The sequence below is a fragment of the Prosopis cineraria genome, unplaced genomic scaffold, assembly GCF_029017545.1.
Source record: "Prosopis cineraria cultivar Desert tree isolate PC_DT_omini unplaced genomic scaffold, ASM2901754v1 PC1, whole genome shotgun sequence".
Lineage (NCBI taxonomy): Eukaryota > Viridiplantae > Streptophyta > Magnoliopsida > Fabales > Fabaceae > Prosopis > Prosopis cineraria.
In genome coordinates this window covers 21,985,488-22,011,901 of record NW_026555332.1, presented here as the reverse complement: position 1 = coordinate 22,011,901, position 26,414 = coordinate 21,985,488, and the positions used below count along the sequence as shown (strand labels likewise).

The window sequence follows — 26,414 nt, the reverse complement described above, 5'->3', positions numbered from 1 at the left end:
CCTTCTAAATATAAATGTAATGCTGCATTTTAATTAGATTTAATGATGTCACATTTTATAAAATTGACTTATGTGTATTTTGTGACATAAATGAAATGTGTACATGTGTATCAATTGGGCAAAGCTTCAAGGAGGGAAAATCTGAACATTTGGGCATGCAAGTGCTATCATTTGAGGAAGTAGATCTAGTTAAATTGTAGATGAAGCATAGGATTAAGTTGACACACTTTGGAATCATCTACAAGTTAATAAGAGTATGCCACCTTGCAAGCCTCATCTATATAACTTGGATTCAATTACATTTTCATTTTATTTTCTTTTATTTTAATATTTGGGGAGCTGTAACACAACATTCTGCACATACTTTTGCATCAATTTTCATATCAAAACACATTCCACTTCATTCACATACATTCTCTCATTTTCTCTCACTTGTTCTGCGATTGTTCTTCATTTGCTCCTTCATCAAACCGCATAGCCATCCTCTCTGTCTCCATAATCTCTCACTCAAATCACCGCAAAACACACCATTCTTCTCCTCTTTATTATTTCATCCATTCCCATCCATTTTCCTCAAGTTGCAAAGTTTCAAATTATCACTCAAGTGGCAATGGAATTCAGCTATGTCAAGAAGATGATGAAGACCATGGAGATAAAAATGAGAAGCTATGCACCTTGGAGGAATCCTAGAGAGAGGAAGATGAAGGATGAATCATGAGCTTCATGGCCAAGCTAGAGTGAGAGTTATATTTATTCAAATAGTTATAAATAGGAATCTCAACTGTAGACTGAGAGTTATATTTAAAATTTAAGCAACTTATTTGTAGTTAGAATTCCTAAAATTATGACTATCTAAATAAATATTTATAATTGATCTTTTAAAAAATTTTGTCGAGAATCTAACTGTCATAAATTCATTGTTTTGAGTCTTTTAAATGTCATTCTCCCAAGTTTTTTCTTAATATTATATTATAAAGATGTTATACATTTATAAACCCTTAAGATTCATGAAAAATTTGTACAATATATGTGTTTTTTTTTTAATCACGCTCTCCTTAAACTTAAATTGTGGTTCTACCTCAATTGCAAAAGAAATAAAGAAAGAAAGTACATCTCTATGTCCTTAATATTAGGGGGAATACTGAATAACTAATTTGTTGGTAATTATTTCGCATTCTTAGAGTCCAGCTCTCCATGATTTAATCTCAAAAACTTCTACTTTGGAAGAGGAAGATGGCCTTTATCTTGTAGGTTCTTGACTGCTTCGTATAGAGCCTGCTTCACTAGGGTAAACTCCAACCCTAAATCCTTCAGCTCTTGATTAGAGAATTTGTAGGGCTTTACTCTTGGATTCTTCTCATCTGAACACCTACTTAAGCCAATATATATGACAATTAAATTTATAGTGTCAAAGTGAAAAGCATTTTCAATTTTGAACAAATTCAATAATCATAAGAGAATCTATCCATGAAGTTATTTAGAAGAATCATGTTTGAACATTGATATTTTAAAAGGGAAAATTAAACTCTAAATCTTTCTAGCTTTTCTCAATTTTGAATTTGGTCTTTATAATTTATTTTGTTTTAATCAATTCCTTATAGTTTGATATCGATTAAATATATTAATCTCAAAAGAACATTAAGAACTATTATATTTTTATTAAAATATTATATACCTTTATAATTAATTACATAATTTTTATAACTCAAAATTTATATAATTAAGTTATGATTTCTAAATAAATTATATATATATATATATAGAATTTTCATAAAAAATAGTTAAAATGTAAACATTGTATTAAATTAAATTTTCATTTTACCTTTTTTTCTCAAAGTATTAAATCAATTTTTTTATAAATTTTTTTAAAAAATTTTGTTTTGGAAAATTATATTATTCATTAACAATTTTAACTTTCAAGGTGTTCTAATATGTTTATAATCGATTAAACTATAAGGGTTTGATTAAAATAAAATAAATTATAAAAATCTAATTCAAAATTAATAAAAATTAGAAGGACGCGCAAATTACTTTTCCCCGTATAAAACAAGAAAGACTTTTTGTTGACTTTTGTGTATAAAAAAAAAAGGACTTACTTGGTAGCAATTGGGTATTCTGGGAAGTACTCGGCTAGAATTTCAACCACCTCTCCACGGTGGAGTGACCTCTCAGAACATAAGTAACGACCAGAAGCAGAAGGAATCTCCCAAACTAAAATATGGGCCAATGGCACATCCTTGACATGAACATAAGCATGAGTGGCATTTACATAGGTTTTGACAGCGCCTGTGAGATACTTAAGAATGTGCGTTGTGCTCCTATTTATGGTGGATTGGAGCAATGGTCCCACCACCAAAACCGGGTTCAACACAACCAAGTCCACCCCTCTTGCTCTTGCCTCATTCCATGCTCCTTGCTCTGCTACTGCCTTCCTATAGCAATACCAATTCTACAAAATTCATCCCTCATTATATGCATGCATGTTTGGATACTTTAAATGATCAATTATATAAGCCAACACCATGTTTTTGAAAAAATATATCCAAACACCCTTTAGATGAACACAACTATAAAGTTTACCGCAAATACATACCCCATCATACCTAGCTTGCAGTGCGTTTCAATCATTGTATTTGGTGTAACTCATTTATCAAGAACTTTCAAACTATTTGGTTGGATTTAGTACTATATGTTTATATGGATTTTGAATGTCTAATACTATCGCAAGTGTTGTACAACCAAAAAATACAATGTTTTATTAATTGTGAACAGATTTCACTGCTAAAAGGAAGATTTTTTAAATTGGTTAATAAATAAACTAAAGACTTATTACACTAGTTCTAAAACTACGGTAGAAGTAATCAGTGTAGAAAATGAACTAAATTTCTATGCTAGTTTTACTTTCTAATAAGTGTGGAAAATAAATTTTCTATTCTGGTTAAAGCTTACAATAAGTGTAGAAAAGTGGACTTTCTACATTTTTAAAAGCTTTTAACTAGAGTAAAAAATATTTTTTTAACAAAAATGGGGATTTTTTCTAATAATCCTAAAAACACCTGTTTTAAACACACTGCTACAAGAACATAGCACCATGCCTATATTAATTTCTTGTTGACATTCATAACATTGTCAACAACTAGGCTCAAGGACAGGTCAAAGCCATCCAACAGGATAATAGAGTGGTCCTAGAACTTTAGTTGGCATTTAAATTTGTCAAACGGGCTACTAAGGACTGACTGTAGATACAGAAATACAAACCCATTCAAAGTAGCTTCGATTCACCTACAATACTGATATAGAGATCTTGACTTGAAAACTTACGCAAACACACATTTTCATGTATTTTATGATTAAGTGTATACAAAAATTGAGAGCTGAATTTTCCTTGACATGTCTTAATAGAGAGAAGTCTACTTGATAAATTTCATCTTAAGCAGTAATCAATTTCCGCTTAACTTTTATTCAAGTAATGGGTTTAGTTATAGAAGGCTTTTCTCATTCTCACAACCAAAATCTGATGGTGTTAGTTTTTATATAATTTATGCTTTCAATTTATTTTTATATAGATAATTACATGAAACAAGATATATTTGACTTAGGAATATTGGAGTCATTATGATATTTTGCTCTCTCTTTTTTTCTCTCTATTTTTTCTTGTCTATCCAAACACAAGGAGTAAAAACATTTTCTGTGTTTAGGCCATTTAGTGATTGAACAAATCCTTATTTACGTGTATATGTGTTTGTATATTGAATGTCTAATACTACTACGTGTCTTGTACTACCTCCCAAAAAAGTATAGTGTTTTATTAAATTGCGAATAGATGTTAGCCATTTAGTTTTAGAACTAATAATCCTAATGGTTTATTTTATCTAAGTTTGGTTTGAGTCTCTTCTTTAAATACAAAATGTAAATGAAATGTAACAAAACAAAGTATGTTAAATATTGAAAAAATTACATACAAGTCCCATTCAAACTAATTAATTATTTTTAGATTCATTGACACATTGTTTTATCATTTTTTTAAATTCAATTATTATTAAATCTGAAAGTAATTAATTTTATTGAGTGAAAAGTTAAAGTAATTTTCCATAAAATATTTAGAATCCTTACATACAGGTGTTTCTCTCTCCACCTGTCTTTTCAAATGAGTAGATGCGGAAATCGCTATAGTTCTCTAAATAATTTCATAAATGACAGAGGCGCGGCCATAATTTTTATATATATGGGGAAGGTTGAGATTAGAAATTATACATAATATTATAAACATTTCATAAATTTCAAGAAGATGAAAATGTATAACACCTATATATTAAAAAATTAATCTACATATTCTTATAGTTTTTTTCTTGATTTAAAATTAGATTTATGTAATTTAGTTTATTTTAATCAAGTCTTTATATATCTATTAGATATGTTAATCCCTTAAGGATATAAAATTCATATAATATTCTTTTTAAAATTAAAAAAAAATTAATTTTTTTAAAATATTATATAACTTTAGAATTGAGTACATATTTTTAATGAGTCAAAATTTATATAATTAATTATATTATGTCTTCTAAATAAATTTTACACATATAGAATTTTAAAAAATAATTTAATAAAAATGTAAACATTTTATTAAATTATTTTTTTATCAAGAGTATTAAATTATATTTTCTATAAACTTTAAACGTGTTTTTGTTTTGAGAAAGTTAATAATTTATTAATAATTTTAAATTTCAGAGATTAACATATTTTATAAATCAAAATATAAGGACTTGACTAAAATACAATAAACTATAAGCATCCACAAATTAATTTTCTTAATAAATTAAAAGCTCCGTGTCCATCCGCCTATCACCACAGTTCCCACCCCACCACTGAAAAAGGAGTTTTGTGATTGAGATGAAAGAGGTAATTAAAGGGAAGTGCATTGCAGCATATAGTACGTACATTAGTGTTCTTGCAATATTCCAAATCGCTCCAGCAAGACTCATCAATCAACATGTCAATGCTCCTGTTGGGGTCCATGTAGACAGCTCCAATAGATGACGTGAACACAACTCGACGCACTTTTGCTTCTGCAGCTGCTATCATCACATTCTTCGTTCCATTTACCGCCGGTTTCATCATCTCTTCCTATATGACATTTATGCATCATCCTCGTGCATGTGCATTTTCAAGTACTTTTATTAATCCATGCTCTAAATCAATCACACTTAATTTCTTTCTTGTTTCAGTTATTAGGAAATGAAAGAACTGAGGAATGTTGGGTTCAACTGATCTAGAAGTTGAATTAGCTTATTCTAAAGTCAAACTTAAATCCTAATCAGCATTTTTAATGATAGTTAACGTTGAAATATTTAACATCAAGAAAAAATATACTATGTTTTAATATTACTTCAGAGGTGAAATTATTATGAAAAATAGTTTAGGATAGTTCAAGGGGTAAAAATGCATTTTAAGTCCTAAATGAATATCCCAAAGATATTTTGGAGATATTTATAAGGTTATTGCTAGTAATAATGATTTCATACAGTGGGGGGTTCAAATTAGTTTGAATAGGAGGTGGTGTAATACCCCCAAGTTTTTCAAAATGTCGGTCAGCCAATTGAGTCAAAGAAAAAGGGAATGAAAGAATAGGAAGACCCATGCATCGTCAGCCATTAACCAATCATGAGATGGTAATGATAATTATTAATCATATGATACTTAAATATATTCACCTAATTAAATTATTCTATTTGATATATGACTTGAAAAGGTGAAGAAAAGATAAAGACAGACTTACAGGATTGTCTGTGATGGGAGAAGCGGTATGAATAACACCATCACAGCCATTAATAACAGCTTTCATGGACTTGAGATCATCAAGAAGATCAATTTTATGAAGAGTTAGCCTCTCCTGTGCTCCTTCCAGATTTTTCAAGTGTTCGTTCTTAGAATCGTCTGACCATCACCATCAAATTTCACAAACGCCCATGCATGTCGACCGAAAACAAAAAATCAGCCTCTCTGATAAACAACTTAATACATAAATGTTGATTTCATAAAACTCAGCTGCTGTGTTAGGTGAAATTAAGCCTTAAATAATAATTTGCTAGAATTCTTATTAAGATAATATTTTCTTAGAATCTTATCAATTTTAAATTTAGGTTTCAATAAAAGTTTTAAACTTCAATTATTATTATTATTTTGGGCGTTCAGAGGTTAGGTTTGATTCATTTTTAGGGAAAAACTGAACAGAACTAAACTAATTGAATTTGGTAAAAAAAAAAAAGAAATAATAATAAACTTCATCAAATTTTTAAAGAGCGGTTCATTTGGATTATTGGTTTTGTTGATGTACGGATCATACTTCATGTCTACAATGAATTTCTTTTTGTTGGGGAGGGGAAGGGGCGGAGATGTGTGTGAAGGCTAAGTTTTTTTTTTTTTTTTTGGTAAAATGTGAAGACTAAGTTTTTATTCTCACTCTTTTACTATTAAACTGATCTCTTGAATTTGTTTTCTACAACAAAAGAAATTATTGGATTCAATATACTAGGAGGGATTTTACTCCCAAGTTAACAAATTTCCCACATCATCAACATTATATTTGAATAAATTAGTAGCATGAGACAAATTTCATTACAATTTGTGTTAAAGTCTATAATTAATGAAATGTAATCAAAAAGTGAAAGGTTTGAGATATCAGCGAGTTCAATTAATATTAAATACTAATATTAATTAAATTGACTGCGTAAAAAATGTATTAGAAATTTTTAAAAAAGTGTGGTTCAGGTTTCTTTCAGATTTCATAGGTTCAAAACCAAAACCTAAACTAAACCATTTGGTTTATAAATATATACTTAAACCCAAACCGGACCTCATTAATGATTAGTTTTAATCAGTTTTGGTTGGTTAATTTTGTATAGCTAGATGTATTCAGTTTTAAACACCCTTATTATCTCGTGTTTTCTCTTAACTGCAAATAATGGATAAAGTAATTAAATTTGGAAAAAATATTTTTTTATTTGGTGCCTTCTGTTTTACCCAGCATCAAGCAGATGAAATTTTCGGATCTAGAGCTCATTTATTTAAGATTGAAAAAAGTAAATTTTAGACAGTTTAGAAATTTTATAAAAAAAGATTTGTTTTATAGAGATTTTATGAAAAGAAGATATTATTTTATGTTTGGTTATAATAATAAAATGTAATTATTTTTTAAATTATTATTATATTATTTTAAAATTTTATGATATATTTGCATATTCTGTCTTTTTAAAACACTCTTTCATTTATCGTAATAATTATTTTTAAAAGTTACTCAAAGTAGCTTCTTAAAATAATTAAAAAAAAATTTATTCTAATCATTTTCAAAAGATTGGACAAACATAATAAAAATTCAGCAAATAGAGTTTTTTTCAAAAAAAGTAATTTTTTTATGAAATAAGCAAAAACAAATGAGCCCTTAAGAGGTTTAGCTAAATTGGATTTTATTTAGCCCATATGCTAATTAATCATAGCTCCAATTTTGGATAATAACACATTGTAATGAAAAATTAAGGGGGGAAATAATAATAACATCATGGTAAACAAAACCATCCTATTCTGTAATGTTTTAAAATAAGTGCAACATAAATTTGTTGTAATTAATATCATCTCATTTTTTTTTATAGAAGGGTGAAAAAAATACTAGAGCATATACACATATTATTAGTTCTTTTTGAAAAATGAAATTAAAATATCTTTAAATTTGATGTTTTGTTTAAAATATTTTGAGATAATGAAACTTTTTAGTTTCTTAAATTTATTTTGATTATTAATTTAATCTTTTAAGTTTAATTTTTATCAATTTAATTTTTTATTTTTTTAAATATTATGTTAGTTGTTTAAATTTTAAAACATATATTGACTCTCAAATTATTAATATATTATATAAAATATATTGATGACTTATAGCATGTCACTTCTACAAAAATTCTCTTTGGAGAACATATATATAAAAACATTCCTAAAAGTTAAAAATTAATTGACTTAAAAAAAAAAGAATTTTATTTTATTATAAAAAAACACGTTAAAAAACCTGGATTTCTGACTGTGCCTCTAACAGTGTAACCTCTGTCTAAGAGGAGCTTGACAATCCATGAGGCGATGAAGCCACCGGCGCCAGTGACACATATGGTTTGGCCGAAACCTGATGGCGTGGCATTAGTAGCAGGAGAAGGCGTGATGATTCTAGTCTTAATAAGTTTTTTCTTTTCAATGGACAAATTCAAAATCAAAAGAACAAAAGTAGGAGGGGCAAAGAGACCCAAAGTGGAAAAGAGAAGAAAGTGGGGAAGATATGGATTGGCAAGAGTGACGCCATTATGGCCTTTTATAGACTACGAGACTTATCAAATAATAATACCTTTATTCCACAACCGCCGAAACAACCAAACAATAATATATTAATTATTATATAATTAAAATAAAAATAAAGTAGCATTCCTTTCATTTTCGATCAAATTACATACATTAACCATCCGTTTTCAAAAATTACATTTTAGTTTTATTTTTATAAATATTCTTTTAAATGTTCTAAAATACTTAAGTTTTTATCTATAATTATGTTGAAAATTTTAAAATTATTAATTTGTCATTATAATCAAACTTCCTACTCTCTCTCTCTCTCACCCCCCAAGTTAAAAAACTTTTAAATAATTAAGTATATCTATATTTAAATAAATCATTTAAAAATTTTGTGTCAAAATTAATGAAATTTCAAGAAAAATAAACATAAATTATATTGAATAATTTAGAGTAAAATACACCAACCTTCAATCTATTTTAACTTAATTACAGAGACCCCTTATATTTTTAAAATTTATATAAACCTTCCTTAAAATCAAAATTTACATAACATATACCCCCTCTATAAAAATTATTTCATTTCCATGCACCCAACAATTTATTACTATTAAATCATATATATTTTGACTAAAATATCATACTATAACATAAATGTTATTAAATGTCATTTAAGTTTTCAAACGATAATTATAATATATAAACTGAAAAAAATTAATATTAAATATAAATAAAATTATTTATACAATATATAAGTTTAAGAGTCATTTATATAAACTTATTTATATAATAATTCTTAAAATTTTAAATATATAAGTTGACAAAAATAATATTTCAAACTTATAGGAATGAAAATTTAATGAATTAGAAAATTTATTGGGAAAAAATAGTTATAAATTTAATATAATGAGAGATAAATTGATTAATATAATTTATATTTATTGATTAAATTTAATATAATTTATATGTATTAATTTTGTAAAATATTTATGTGAATGTAATCATAATATTCTTAAAAACAGAAAGAGAGAGAGAGAAGAAGTTACGAGGGAAATTTAATAATTTTAATTTTTTTCTCATATTTTAATTAATATAATAAAGAATTTAAGAATCTTAAACAAAATATTCCTAATAATGTTAACAAATGAACTAAAATGTAATTTTTAAAAATTGATAGTAGGTCTCTATAATTTTATCAAACTTGAAAGGTCGTCATTGTATGAACTTTGATTAAATAAACAAGTAGAATTATGTAATTTTATATATGTGTATATACATATGTATGTATGTGTATGGTGGTGATTAGGAACCTGTGATTGGTTCGAAAAACATGCTCATAAGGGTAGGAGTTCACCCGTGTAGAGATGTAGAGAAGGAATTGGGAATTGAAAATGGTAAATCCCAATGAATTGTAAGGTTCCTAAATTTAATTGAATTACATTTTGAATTTTTTATGAACTTAAGCTTTATAGCTATCTTAGGTTGTTTTTACAGGGATAAATCTATAAATCTTGGCTTTATTGAATGAATCAAGGCAAATCTTAAAGAAAGATGTTAGAAGTTCAGGTATAATGTATTTAAGAGATTGGTTCTTATTGTTAGAAAATGTTCCTTGCAAGTTTAATTGCCATATCTTGTGTGAATTTGCTTGATTATATGTTTTTCTCTATATGACTACATATTGTGAAACATATCTCTATTTAAATTTTAATTTTTTAGTTGTTTGAAATTTTTAATTTCATAGAGTTGATAAATGCTATAAGTCTCAAAACTATTTAAAATCTTAGGTGACATTCCATTCATTAATAAAACGACATAGAATGATAGCATTGATGGTGACATTTACCCAAGAAATCATTATCTCTATAATTACTTTCTTAAAAATAAAAGGCAATAGGTAACATTTTCTCTTGAAGGAAGAGCTTTCTTCTTGAAAAAAAGGCTATCTCTATAATTAATTTTTCAAAAATAAAAGACTGTGCCAATCATGAGCGAAATGCATGAGCAATAGTGAGAAGTGTCTGGCTGTGCCACGCATCATGACATATGCACGGTGTATGGCACAAAAATTGGATAAATCAAATCATGAATCAGCTTGTGGTTTAGATGGAAAGAAGGGAGAAAAAACATGCAAGAGAGAGGGAGAAGAGGTCTGCCATGCTAGGGCTTTAGTTTTTGGAAGACTTGGAGTTAGCTCCAACTAATGACTTGTTAGATAAGGCTGGCACCTAAGAGAGGGTGAGTTGGGTGACACTTAATTTTTCTAGAGAATTATAAAGAGAGGAAGATAGATGTAAGGAGTTAAAAGATTTGACACAAGAGATTTATCCTGGTTCAACCCAAATCTTGGCCTACGTCCAGTTCTTAAGATCATCCTTGGGATTTTCAACTATAAACATAAGCTTAAGTGAGTGCTTGTAGCCTTAGTACAACTCACAAGACTTGACTAGTCTTGATTCAAATAACCAACCTTGCTACAACTAGCAAGCTGTTACAATTCACTTGAAAAATCTCTTTTCAAGATTTCAGATTATTTACAAAGTAAAGATCTCTAAAAGATAAACTCTCTAGAAAGAGTATATTGAATACAATGAAAGCTTCAGAACTAATGAGAGTTTTTTCACAAAATTTAGAAAGAATAATAAATGAATGAACACAAGACTTTGATACACAGATTGAAAGCTTTTAAGAATGTTCAAATGATGAATGTTCAAATTGTTTACAAAGTAAAGATCTCTAAAAGATAAATTCTCTAGAAAGAGTATATTGAATACAATGAAAGCTTCAGAACTAATGAGACTTTTTTCACAAAATTTAGCAAGAATGATAAATGAATGAACACAAGACTTTGATACACAGATTGAAAGCTTTTAAGAATGTTTAAATGATGAATAGTTCACTTGAAGATCATAATTCTTGTTCTAGACTTGAATTGCATCACACACACACACGCACGCGCGCGCACACACACATATTTGGTAGTTAACAAACCATTGGAATAGTATTTATAGCCATTGGTGATATTTCTTGCATGTAACTAAAAGATTCATGTGTGAAATGGAGCTAGACAAGTTCCAATCAAGTATATATAACAATTTAAGCATAACCACCAGAGTGACTCACGAGTGTTTTGTAAGATAAGAAGATGCAAACCATTATGTGTGACAATAGGCATGGTTCCCTCAAGGTCTCACACATGAATTGGCTGGTAGAAAGCTAAAGCCAATTCTAAGTGACAAATCATGCATGGGACCAACTAACTATCATGCGTGAAATGATTGGTTATGAAACCTAAACCATTCTAGGACACAAATCACAAGTGGAACCAATGTGCATTCAAGCATGGATTGCTTGATTATAAGACTAAGTTTCAATAGATAACAAATCATGCAAGTGTACAATATAAAATAAGCTTGAATGGGCTTAAGACTCACCTAGGCTAAATGTGTTGAAGAAACTCAATGACAAAACACATGTGAAAACTTTCTCTTCCAGGCATGAAATGTTACTACTCACAATGAAATTGAACATTTGGTGACAATTCAAGCGTGCATACACATGGGTATCTTATGTGAATTGGAGCACAGAAGCTTTATCAAGGTATCATTCAAACAAAGTGACAAATCACATATGGAACCATTTTGAATCACACGTGAAACATCATATAATTAAAAGCTCAACTTCTCTGATCTAATTCAAACATAAATGACATTACTCTCAAGTTTGACTAAGACAATTCTTAAAATGCACAAATAAGACTTATGAGCCTAAGATGATGCATTCATTTTAAAATTGATAACACGTGTTTAAGCTCTCATAATTTTCACATTGCATCTAAGAGAAATAAATAACTTAAACCTATAAATCTTCTTCTGTTGATTTTGCAAGCTCTTAAGGGTTTTGTCTCATCCATGAATCTTTTGTATTTGCATAAATAACACACAATTCTTCTCTCGATTTTATAATCATCAAAACATATGATTTAACATTCTTCCCCATTTTTGATAATGACAAAACCTAAGATTAGGGTTCTTAGTTTTGTTTAATAAAATAGTCTCCTTTAATCAGGCATATGAGCTTAAAGAATGTAAGTGCAGAATAATGAACTTGAAATTTAAGGATTGAAAAGACATGAATGAGTTGAACAAAATTTCCATTGATAAATAACAAGATACAAGTAGTGTCTAAATGATATACTAATGATTATATAAAACCTTTGACGCATTCCTCCAAAAACTAAGAAAATTATCCCTATGGTTTATGAAATCCTACTACAATTTCCCCTTAAGCTAGTATCTCTAGTATTTCTTCCTATTTGGAATCATCAAAAAGATACAGGCATTCCAAAGAGAGAATAAACTCTGAAGTGAAGATAGGCTTCTAAGACCTCTCTATCAGACAGAGAGTATGGGTTGTAAGGTTGAGTAGAAGCAATCATAGCCTATGTAGAGGAGTCATTTGGGTCTATAGGAGGAATGGGGTCTAGTCCTTCTTTTAAGTCATCAGTAGCTCCCTTAGATTTAGGTTGGATCCCTGAATGCTCTTCAAGCTGACTTTTAGTGGTCAGATTTTCTTGATCTTGCTATTAAAGTTGGCCTTTAATGCCTTAGTCTTTAGGTTCTTCAACAATGGTCTCCTCAACTCGAAGATCTTCTAGGGGAAGGAAGGGAAGGCTTAGTGTGCTTGTGTTTAAGGATGGATTTCTTTCTCTAAAAGTTTTAGTTATGGATTGGGCAAAGGAGAGGGCTAAAGAATGCATAGGCATAAGAATGGAAGAGGGACTTGCTAGCTTTCCAACATTTTTTTGAGTGTACTAACAAGTTTGGTACACTTATATCAGCTATGTCTTCATAGAGTTCTTGAAATGTTGGGGTATTAGTGGATATTAGTGGTGATGGAAGGTCAAGAGTAGGTAAGCTATCAAAAGGATGAATAGGCTTGGTTGTGCCTTGATGGCTTTCGGATTCTATATGAGTAACATCCTGAATTTCAATCTAAGAGACTAGTTGCTAATCAGGGGTAGATTAGTAATTAGTGAATTGATTATGGTTTTAGACATTGGACTAATGTATGATGTTAGTTAATTAGTGTGGTTATAGGATTGGATGTAGAATGGCAATTGGGGGCAAAATGTGTGAGCAGTAGTGAGAAGTGTCTCACTATGCCATGTACCACAGCATGTGCTGCATGTGCCATGGCATATGGTAAAGATTTTTACTTAAGAGCTAAGTCTCATTTCATGAAAACAGAAGAGAAAGGAGGGGAAAATGTATCTGAGGTGTGAGGGAAGCTTGTCTCTGCTGGGGTATCAAATATTCAAAGTTTGAGAGTTTGTTTTGGCTAGTGACTTATCGGGGAAGTTGTTGGAAATTGTGCCTTAGGGCTAATCATTGTACTATACACATTCTTATTTAATGAATTTCTCTTTTGTTATCATATTAATTGCATATTCACTATGATAACTGTATCCTTGGACAAACTATAGTGATTATCCTAAATGTCCCTGGTCGGTCATCTATGAGGGATCATAGATGAAACAAGACTAGTATGACTTTGATTAATTATAGAGATACAAATCAAAGTCATAGGCACTTGAAAGAGTATAAGGTACTAGATCGACCTGCTATGAGAAAGCTACATGGTACAAGTCATAAGCTTATCTCATATGTAACCATATCACTAAGCCCTTTGACCTGAGATTATCGTGGATTTCTACATGATGACCACTGAACTTTGACCTAGTCAAAAGTCACCTTTGACCGGATGATCATAAAAGCTATGATTGAGTTAGTGATATTCATGTAGAGGAATATGAGTGGTCAAGATAGAATTTGTCCCTCACATTAAGTGAGAGATATTACTAGGCCCCTCGATGAGTAAGACTAAAAAAATGTAAGGCTATATTACAACAAAAAGGGTTTTTTCATTATTATAGTCAGCCAACTCAGAGATCGAGAAAGTAACGGTCAGGTAAAGGAGAATGACAATTTCATATCTCATACTTGACTGAAATATTGCGTGACAAATAGAATGTGATACAGTTGCATGATAGGTTACATCGGATCATCGATCCTCATGTGAATTGGATAGTTATAATGCCTTGCTAGAAGCCACTTGTGACTTGTGGGCTAATAGCATAATTAGCCTACTACCAACTTCATATGGGCCTACAGGGTCACACATAAGAACAGCCCAACTCAAGCTATAATGTCCAAGTTCATTGAATTTGGAATATGTCTAGATTTAATGAATGTAATATAGGGTGAATGAATTATATATATATATATATATTTGAATATTTATTAAATAAATATTTATATATATATGAAATATGAAATATAAAATTCAAAATATATGTATATGATATATAAAATTAAATATATAATATAATATAATATATATATTTGAAATATATATATATAATATGTATATGTGATATATTATATTATATTATATTATATTGTGTTAGTTTAAATTTAATTTTATATAATAGATCAAATTTAATAACTAACATAATATGAGAGAATATCACATATAGAGAGAAAAACTAACGTTCAAAGAAGAACGGATGCTGGGAGTGCTAGCATGTTGCTAGAGTTAGAGAACTATTCATGTGGATACTGGTAAAGGGAGCAGATCTACCTTGTCAACTCTTGAGATCCAAACTCTTGAAGAGAACACATGCCAAGTTCAAAGAATTAAAAGGTAACTTTCTATCCACCTTGACTTAAACGAGTTCGTTTGGTCCATATCAAGATAGGAATTTTAAAATTTTAATCTTCTACTATACCTCCCGATCTAACATAAGTATTATATAGCCTTACCCTACATTACTACCCTATTTTCTCTAAATTTCATCGGTAGAGAAATCGAATCAGGAAGTTTGAGGGAATTGAAATTTAAAGGAAAGTTTTTAAAAGGGCTTTCAAATGAGAAACTAAGGTTTTGTGACTAGTCTGGGGTTAAATGGTTAAACCTTAAGGATTTAGCTCAAATTAGTTTAAAAGGGATAGGTTAAAGGGGTAAATAGGTGGATAAATGAGTTAGGGAGGTGTTTTGGTCATTGGAATGGCCTATAGGGCCAATAACTACAAATGATGGATTATATGAATTCACAAGGTGCTAATTAAATTATTTTGTGTATTAAGAGATTCAGTCTAGCCAAATTAATGTCTGAGTTTGTTATTATTATTATTAACTGATTGGTAGGTGTTCATTATGTAGATTGAGCATTTAAAGGTTTCTTGAGGAAGCTGGACTGACTTGAGAGGTTTAGTATGAATGGTAATTCATAGTAGTAAGGACAAAGGGTAATTGGAGTAATCTTTATACTTGTTTGTTTGTGAAATTGTTTACAAGTACTTTGTACAACTGTATGCATTATTATTTATGAACTGATAGAGTAGTAATCTTTTAAAAGGAATATGCATGCAAGTGTATAAGTAATGCATGAAATGTATGAGATAAGAAATTGCATTGCATCCGTAAGTATACTTTAGACTAGGGTAGGGGGTCACGACCCTACTCTGTGTAAGGTTAGGAAGTCTTGAAGATCTTGAGCATAGAGCTTGACTCTGCTGGGAAGAACTTAGAGATCTTTAAAATCTTGAGTATTGAGCTTGACTTTGCCAGGAAGGACCTAGGGGAATGATCCATGAGTATACCCTAGACTAAGGTAGGGGGTCGTGGTCTTACTCTGTGTAAGGCTAGAAAGTCCTGATAGTCCAAGCATTAAGAATGCTCTGCTAGGTAGGACACAAGAAAACACATGTACCAATGATTCCTAAATTGAGACAGTGGTTTGCTAGGCGTTGTTTTGTGTAAGGCTAAAAATCCTAGTTCAAGTGTAGAGCTTGCTTCGCTAGGGGGTACTGGAGTATATGAACATGAACATGATGGATGGATGAGTATGAATTCGTGTATATGCATATTATACTATTTTTATTGAAATAATGCTACTCTATCTCTTGTTCATAATTTTACTTACTAACAAGTATTTAGGGTTTATCCAAGTTACTAGGATATATGTCTTACTCTGTTACCTTTGTACATAGGTGAAAAGAGTGTGAGAAGACCAAGAAAGGAAGCGAGAAAAGTGTAGCCTCATTTGGTAGTAGTATGACTATCATTATATATAATGAATGTATAAAGTTAAAGTTAGATATTTGAGTTGCCAACTAAGATGCATAAGTGTGTGTGAATATGGCTTTGTGAATGTGTATATGTTTTGTGGTTAAAAACTTGCTTGTACATATGATGCTACATCTCACTGAGGGGATATAGTGGTGGGTACTGGGTAGGCCTAGACGCCAATCAAGCAATTGTATGTTATTGTGTAACTTCTTCCACTTGTATTGAATGTGATTTTATTATGTGAAATTATCTGTGTATGTGAGAACTTGACCCAAATGGTGGCTTGGCCCCATTTGTAAGAGTCGAGTATATTATAATTCCTAACTATATGGTGAAGTTGGGCCCTATATGAGGAAGTTAGATGATTAAAGTGGAACAAGTATGTATATATGTGTTTATAGTTATATGTTTGTGCCTCATATAAGCCCATGAGTGTGTAATGTGGTATTGAGAGATCAAATTGAGTATTTGATTTAATATATGTCATGTGATGAGTCAATTAGGTGTAAATAGTCCTTTTGGATTTAGTTCAAGGCCCAAAGGGGTCTAATGTGATAAGGAATGAGAATTAAACACTTAAGGTGCAAGTTTTGAAAGAAAAAGTAGCTTTTTGCACTCAGGTGTCTAATTTTAGATCGGACTATTGGATTATGTCCAAACATATGTTATTAGATAAAATACATTGAAAGCTTCATGTGAACATTTGAATCACTCTAATCGGACGTCAGATGTGGAATTGGTGTGCGTTGGAAGTTCGCTCTACAAATTGACATGTGACTGCAGATTTTGCTGTCATATGCACCATGGTGCATTGTGTGCCACACTCATGACACAAAGAGAAATAGAACACGTTGCTTTATACCACGAGCCACAGAGTATAGCACATTTTCAAAGAAAATAGTTGTGCCTTTCGGAGTCTTGAGATTTATGTTTACACTTCTGTTAGCCCTCTTATTTGAATGTATTTTATAATAAGTTGGGATCCTGCATTTTGAAAACAAATTGAAGACTATTACTCTGATATTGTAATGTAATGTGTGTGAATGTGATTTTAAAGTCCAGATTAAGTAAGGGACTTTATAGTATGAGACTTAGTTTGATGAGTTGATTCTTATGGTTGAGTCTCGATTTGATGGTGGATGGAGGTTTCTTAGTCTTGGGGGAAGAGAAAGTTTTCTTGGTCATGAGAAGGATTATATGGTGAAGGTATTTCAAATGGTGAGGGTAGTGTTACAAATTTTGTTCAAGAAGTTATGGAAGAGAAGACTATATGTACAGCACCTTTTTTGAATGTAGAAGGACCAATTTGATCTTCTCTCCTTATTTCTCCTCCTTGAACATCAAAACTACCAATGTGATCCATAATTCTATGTAACATCCTGATTTTCTAATTCTGTAATTAGTTATCAATCAGAGGTGACTTAGTAATTAGTAAGTGAGTCGAGATTTAGATGATTGCTTGATGATTAGACTTATTAGGATATTAAATGAGAAGATATGTGTGAAGGAACTATGTTTTGGAATAAAGCGTGCACGCATAGCAAGGATTTTCCTTACTGTGCCATGTGCTGTGGCACAAGTTATATGTACCATGGCACATGGCACAAAATTTTAGCTGATTAACACATGGTCAGTTTGTGAGCTTGAGAAGGAAAGGAAAGAAAGAACGAAAAGGAGAGGAAAAGAAGGCATTCCTTTGCTAAGGCATTAAGTCTCAAGGTATTGGAAGAGGTTTTCAATTGATAGCTTATCGGGTAAACTTTGTACAACCTTAAGTTTCAATTCTACTATAATTTCTCTTAATATAAGTGATGGAGAAATTGAATTGGAAAAAATTTCAGGGGTTAGTTTGTTATCCTATAGTAATAAAAAGATTCTCGAGAGTTAAATTAAGGCTTTGTGATTGATTTGGGGTTGAACAATAGAGCTTTGAAACTATAGGCCTAATTTGGTCATAATTCAAGGAGAAATGGGGTGGAAATGGAGTAGAAGTGAAATGGGATCACTAGATGATATAAAATTGCAATTGAGGGGTAATAAACTTATATTGGTTAAGTAGAAAGGAATAGATGGCTAAATGTAGCTTTAAGTAATAATTAAGTGCTTTTGGTCAATAATTAATTGAAAAGTTGTGTCAATTATGTGTAGATTGATTTATTCTATGTGTAAAGTGAGAAAAGAAGCTTGTAGCAAATTGTGAGTGATAGTAAAGAGTCCACAGGTAACCTTTCTTTTGATAGAAAGGTTGAGTAACTAAATAACTTCTTCTATTCGATTATCTATTGTAACTCTTTGAAAGTATGAGTATTATTGCATGAAAATGTTTTAGAATGAGCATGTTTGCTAAGTGAATGTTTAATGCATCAAAATGATTTCTAAAGAATTGAGTTTATGGAATTTCATGTTTTGTGAATGTATCTATATAGGGTTTTATATATATGAAGAGGTGATTTATACAAAAGTATGATCATAGAGGTGGGAGTTCACCTTAGGGAGAAGTAGAGAAAGTTTATATGGCATTATTCTTCTTAGTACTCGACAAGGTACGGTGTTGGAGAATTGCATCTCCTTAGTGCCTTTCGAGATACAGTGTTGAAGATTATCTCCTTAGTACCTATTGAGGTACGGTGTTAGAGATTTAGACTCCTTAGAATAGATGTGATGTGGTGTTGGGGTCAACGACACCCCATTGCATGTAATAGGGGAAACCATAATCCATAAGTGAGATAGAACACCTTTGGCTAGGTGATTCTACTATTGAAGGTGAGCTTAAGGCCAATAGGCATGCCTGTTAGTTTAAGGTGAGCCTATGATTTTGAGTAGGGTGATTTGGAGGTTTGGATAGTAATGATCATGTTGTATGTTGATAGTAGTGAATTGATGAGAAAATAGTTTATAAAAGTGGTTATTAGTGGTGAAATATATTCTTGTTGAAATGAAACATATGTTATATCCTATGTCTAATAGTATACTATGTAATACTTGCTTATGGTTACATGTGATAGTTAGTAGTAGTGAGTTATTATATTACTAAGATTATTATCTCATCTTGTGATTACATTTTTACAAGTCAAAGTAGTAAGCCAGATAAGGGGAAAGAGTTAGGACCGGCCTAGAGTTATCAAAGCCGTGCGAACTCAGAGTTTGTGTAATAAACTAAATCTTTTGTGGATAATATGTAAATAAGTTGCCATAGGGTATGCATGCATGTTTAAAATTGTGATTGTTTAGAATTGTTGTGAATTATAGTAAATATTAGCCTATATGTGTATATATATGGTGAAATGAGGAACAGAGGCTAAGATTTAGTTGAGAACTTATGGTTGATATGTTGTGAATGAGAAGACATGAGAATTGTGGTGAAATTATGGAAATATAACCAAACTAATGTGTTTAATGTAATATTGTGAAATGGAAAATGGGCTATTGAATAGCTAAGTTTTAATCTATGTATATATGTTATAAAATGTGGTTAATGAGGTGTATTAAGTCCTTTTGGACTTGGTTCAAAGCCTAGAATGGCCTAATGAGATAATAAGAGTGATTTGAGCGCTTCGGTGGCTAAATTTTTTAAAAAATTAACTTTTTGCATTGGGTGTCTAAATTTTGATCAGACTGTTGGATTGTGTCCGAACTTGTCTTATTAGTTAGCCTATTAAGCTTCATGTGAGTACTTGAACTACTCTGATCGAACGTCGTATGTGAAAACGGCGCACGCCAAAAGTTTGCTCTACAGACTGTCAAATGACAGTTGCAGAAATTGTCATGTGCACCCCGGCGCATGACAAGAGGAGCTACTTATGGCTCTGTGCCATATGCCACAGCACATGTGGAGGCACACTGCGGCGCATGGCTCAATTCTTAACTTTATTTCTTTGTATTGAAAGCATGCATGGACTTCAATGAATGCATGAGTTATTTTTCTACTGTGCTATACTCTATTTTATATTAAATTGGTTGAGAATTTAGATGATTTTCAAAATGAGACTTGGGCCCAAGCTTTTCAAACATAGTTTTAGAATAAAGTTTGGTTTAGCAGAGTAAGGAGGAAACAATAAACCTATGCCTTGTAGCACAAGAAATAGATCTGACTGAATCACAATCAGATGCAATAAATTCTGATCTTATACAACATGAATATAATGAATTGTTCTATCCATTTAAAAAACAGTACAAACAACTTCTACATGCTAAAAAGAAAATTTCTGTGTTAGAAGATAAGTTAAAAACTTTGTCATAAAAGAAGGATATTGCTCAAAATAATTCTAATTTATGTACAAACTGCATAACATTACAATCTTAGAATAACATCCTGAAAAATGATTTAGGAAAATTCACTTAGGGTATCAAGATACTAAACATTTTGATTAGTTCACAAAGATGCATCTTTGATAGGTCAGGAATTAGATATAATCCTATCACTGATACTTCTTAGAAGAAGCCTAAAAAGGCAGCCAGATACTATCATAGCTACTTTAAGACTTCTATGCATTCTTCTAGTCCATTTATTACCTGCTCATATTGTAACAAGAGATGGCATCATGTCAAGTCTTGCTTATATAGGAAGAATGGCATTGGAAGCTCCTTAAAATAGGTTCCTAAAAATAGTAATATTTCTAGGAAACTAACTAACAAGAAAGGACCTATCAAGAAATGGGTACCTAAAATGAAATAGTCTTTATTTACAGGTATGCCTCACTATCTCTAAGAGGAAGAAATGGTATATAGACAATGGGTGCTCCAGACACATGATCAAAGATTTAAATCAATTTATAGAACTACACGAAAGAGATGGTGGTCATGTTTTTTTTATAGGTGATCAAAAAGGTCACATTATTGGTTTTGGAAATGTGGGAAGAGGAAAAAGAAGTAAGCATTGAAGGAGTACTATATGTCAAAGGTCTCTTTCACAATCTAATAAGTATAAGTTAAAGCTGTGATAGAGGAAATAGAGTCATCTTTAACTCAAAGGAATGCATTGTTCAACAAAAAGTAGATGTAAAGATACTTCTTCATGCTGACAAAGATGTTAATTGTTATACTGTTGATTTAGATTATGAACCTCTTTCTCAAACCTATTTTCTAAGTAAATTTGAGGAAAGCTATTAGTGGCATAGATGCTTGGCTTATGTAAACAAAAGACCGATTGAAAAACTTTTACAAAATGATTTAGTTATTAGTTTATCACCCTTAATCTTTGATAAAGAAAAAGTTTTCTAAGCTTGCCAATTTGAAAAACAAACCAAAACATTGTTTAAGTCAAAAGATTTTGTTTCATTTGAAAAAGCTCTTCAGCTTTTGATATGGATTTGGTGGGTCTTGTAAGAACAAAAAGCATTGGTGGAAATCTGTATACTTTAGTTATTGTTGATGATTACTCTACATGTACTTGGACTTACTTTCTTAAGTCTAAATATGAAACTTTTTATGCCTTTAGTGTATTTGCCAAAAAGGTCCAAAATGAGAAGGGTATTTTTATAGTGTCAATCAGGTCTGATCATGAAGGAGAATTTCAAAATGGTGACTTTATGAATTACTGTGATGAAAATGGAATTAGATACAACTTCTCTGCACCAACAAGTCCTCAACAAAATGGAGTGGTAAAAAAGAAGAATAGAGTACTCACAAAAATGGCCTGAGCTATGTTTAGTGATAATGGCGTGTCACAAATATTTTAGGCTGATGTTATGAATACTGCTTGTTGCATCATCAACAAAGCTTACATAAGGCCTAAGCTTAACAAGACACTATATGAACTCTATAAGGGAAGAAAGCCAAACACATCTCATTTTCATGTGTTTGGTAGCAAGGTGTTCATCCACAACAACAACAAGGAGAATCTAGAAAAATTTAATCCTAAATTAGATATGGAAATTTTTCTTGGATACTCCAGCAGGAGTAAGGCTTTTCGCATATTCAACCTTAGATTTAAGACCATAGAAGAATCAATACATGTAGTATTTGATGAATTTCCTATGGAAAAGAAAAAGATTCCTGATGTTGCTGATGTCGCTGAAGAATTGTGTGATCTTCAACTAAAGAAAAATAATTCAACAGAAGATCCAGGAGAGAAATCTGAGACTCCACTCAAAGATAATGAAATTGAAGAAGTTCAGCAACCAATCACTTGGAGAAATAACAAAAATCATTCTCTGGATCAAGTCATTAGGAATGTCAATAAACCTGTCTAGACCAGAAGTAAATTCCAAACATTACTATTCATTCAGCCTTCATTTTAGAAATAGAGCCAAAACAGTTGAAGAAGCCTTATTTGATTTGTACTGGATAGATGTAATGCAAGAAGAGCTTAATCAATTTGAAAGAAACCAAGTATAGGACTTAATACCAAGGCCCAAAAATTATGTAATAATTGGAATTAAGTGGGTTTTCAAGAATGAACTTGATGAAGTAGGCATCATTATCAGAAACAAAGCTCAACTAGTGGCAAAAGGATATGATTAGGAAGAAGGTATAGACTATGAAGAAACCTTTACTCCAGTTGCTAGATTGGAAGCAATCCTTCTACTTCTAGCATATGCATCTGTGAAGGATATCAAGCTATACTAGATGGATATAAAAAGTGCTTTTCTTAAAGGCTACATCCTTGAAGAAGTATATGTTGAACAACCACCTAGTTTTGAAGATCCTCAGAAATTAGATGCTATCTTCAAATTGAAGAAAGCTCTTTATGGACTCAAACAAACACCTAGAGCCTGGTATGACCGATATCTCTTTTCTTTTAGAAAAAGGATTCAATTGAGGTAAAATTGATACTACCCTCTTTATAAAAAGAAAAAGGGATAAATTATTAATTGTTGAAATTTATGTAGATGATATTATATTTGATGCAACTTATGAATCTCTATGTAAGGAATTTTGAGTTAATGCAGGGAGAATTTGAAATGTTTATGATAGGAGAACTGACATTCTATCTAGGACTTGAAATTAAGCAAAGGAAGGATGGTATATTTGTGTGTCAAACTAAATATCTTAGAGAGATGCTCAAAAAATTTAGGATAGATCAAGCTGATGGAATTGACATTCCAATGAGCTCAACCATCAAAATGGATGAAGATGCTACTGGAATAGAATATGATTAATCACTTCTATATCTTACAGCAAGTCATCCAGATATATCCTTCAATGTTGGTCTTTGTGCAAGGTTTCAATCAGCACCAAAAAAATCCCATGTGATTGTAGTGAAAAGAATTTTTAGATATCTAAAAGATACTGATTCATTGGGTCTTTGGTATCCTAAAGGAGGGAGTGAGTTCTTAATTGGATATTTTGATACTGATTTTGGTAGATGCAAGACAAAGAGAAAAAGCATGAGTGGAACATACCACTTTTTTGGTGGATCACTTGTGTCTTGGGCAAGTAAGAAATAAAATGCTGTTTCATTATCATCAACTAAATTAGAATATATAGCTGTTGGATTGTGTTGTTCTCAAATTTTATGGATAAAGTAGCAACTTAAAGACTTTGTAATCAAGCTTAAGAATATTCCAATCAAGTGTGACAATACCAATATAATATGCTTGACTAAAAATCCAGTTCATCATTCTCAAACTAAGCATATTGACATCTGTTATCACTTCATCAAAAATCATGTTCAAAAGAAAGATGTCATAGTAGAATTCATTCCCACTGAACTACAACTTACTGATATCTTCACAAAACCTTTGGGAGTGATCTACTTCATATTTTACATGTTATACACTTGGTTTTTGGCACCAAATAGTGCATATTAAGGTTTGTTTCTTGGTTTTTAGCTGTTTCACACATTAACTATATAGACCTTAATAATGCTATTTGGTGGATGGTTTGAGACTTTAAGATGCTTGATTGAATTTTTGGGCTTAAATTCTCATTTTCTTCCTTTTTAATTTTCTTTTTAGAATTTATTTAGTCTTGTGTTTTTATTTTCAAATTTGTGTGAGGACAATTTTGTAATCAAGGAGAAAAGACTTGGTCAACAATTTTGGAGAAGTCAAGAGCATATGCATAATCTAATCCATGGAATTCATAAGATGACATCATCATTGGAAACAAGGAAATGCATGTTGTGCGTGAAGTGGAAGTTGAACATTAGGATGGCATCATGATGAGGCAAGCCAAGAGCATAATAGGCGTGAATTCACATCTGGATTCATGAGAAGTTCATGTGGCAATTGAAGCAATATTCAAATGAAGTCACTTGGTCCATGCTTAGTCACATTATTCATGCTCTCATCTCCAGCTCATTTTGGCGCCTCATTCTCTCTAATTTCCAAAATTAATTTTCAATTTTAATTCATTATTCCAGCTGGAATAACTGATTTAGTTTTTGGCCTTAGAATCATCACCATTGGATCAGAATTAGTTACTCATACTTAAGTAAAATTTTCAGATGGAGACCTCATTCTACACATTCATTCTCTCTCTCTTGGTCTGAATTCTCTCATCTCCAGCCTCCACAATTCACGCCATTCCTCAAGTATTGGGAGTTTTAGATTTAGTTCTCCTCCATTTCCAGCTCCAAGTTCATTTTTCCAGCATCAATTCCTCATCCAATTTCATTTTTCTTCCATCCATAATCCAAATTGTTCATCAAGTGTTCATCATCAATTCCATCATTCCAGATTTGTTCCTTCATTTCCTTTATCATTTTTTTTCTTCAATTTTTGTTCATGTTCTTCCTCTGTCTAGACTTATTTTCTTATCTCTCCTCTTTGATTCTTCCACCTTGTGTCATTCTCTTCCCCATTCTTCATCAATTTCATTCTTCATCTTTCCAATTCCAGCATTATTTCGTCCATATTCAGTCACATATTTTCCAGATTCAAGATGTCTTCTCAAGTTCAAAGTCTGATTAGTTTGAAGATGAGAATATGAGAGGCTGATTTTCCATTGAGCTTCAAGGAAGATAAACTTGTGATTTGAGTATTTTAGAATTGCCTTCCTTATATGTAATTTCAATTCTGCAATTTCTTCTATTTCTTTCAAGGATTCAAAATTATTGTTCAGGTTGGATTGTGATTTTGATTCCAATTACATGTTAGATTGAAGTTGTGGATGTTGGATTGATATTTGATTTTGTATTTCAGTTCTGGAATGTATGAATTCAATTGAGTGTTTTTGAATGTGTTCATATGTTCTTGATGTCTTGTTCAGATTTCTCCAATTTCAAGCTAGATCCATATGTGTTTATATGAATTTGGTTTGAGAAGTTTTTCTGCCATTTAATTTGGTCTGAATTGAATGGCTATGAACAAGGCTGATTTACATTATTAATTTCACTCCACTTAGCATTCATAATGATCATTGGATGCAATGTTTCATAACACTTTAAAGGTTTTAGAGTGTTCTTTATTAGGCTAATTGTCATTACATATGTGGTTGCAATTCTGGAATTCAAGATTATCACAAGGGATTCTAACTGAGCTCATCATCTCATTCATTTACATCAACACAATCAAATCAGAAAATTATAAAATCTAATTCTTAGCCATTTAGACATAGCAGAATCATATCACTACTCTTTTAATTTGTAGGCAATTGAACCCTAATTTGTGTGCATTGCTCTCTTGGAAGATGACCTAGAATGCTCATAACTACAAGTTTTATTTGATGGCCTAAAGTGACTAAGGGTTTCATCACTCTCTAATACGTAATGGCCATAACCCACTAGCATTCTTATCCTAATGGTATGCATTACATCACAAAATAAAATTGTGATTTGGTTCATGCGCCATAGCGTGCAGTTAATGCATTGCCGCATGTGGCACAAAGCCATATGCTCACCCTTTTGTGTTGCATGCTATGGCATGTGTCACCATGCACCACAGCGTGCCTGTTAGATTTTTATGCTGTTATTTTGACAGCAAAAATGACGAACTTTCAGCATGTGTCGTTTTTTACATATGACATCTAATTGGAGTGATTCAAGTGCCCACACAAAGCTTAGCTCGTATACTAACCAA

At 31.1% G+C, this 26,414-nt stretch overlaps 1 protein-coding gene across 1 annotated transcript in view; it reads right to left on the bottom strand.

Moving 5' to 3' along the window:
* Positions 1-1,215: 1,215 nt before the first annotated feature.
* LOC129321549 (cinnamoyl-CoA reductase 2-like) overlaps positions 1,216-26,414 on the bottom strand; it is a 78,571-nt gene continuing 53,372 nt past the window's right edge. Inside the window, exons 2-6 of the mRNA XM_054967384.1 lie at positions 8,054-8,225; positions 5,777-5,934; positions 4,939-5,124; positions 2,097-2,449; positions 1,216-1,369 (exon numbers count right to left, since the gene is read on the bottom strand). Coding sequence (XP_054823359.1) covers positions 1,216-1,369; positions 2,097-2,449; positions 4,939-5,124; positions 5,777-5,934; positions 8,054-8,225 — 1,023 coding nt within the window. The remainder of the gene's footprint in view (positions 1,370-2,096; positions 2,450-4,938; positions 5,125-5,776; positions 5,935-8,053; positions 8,226-26,414) is intronic.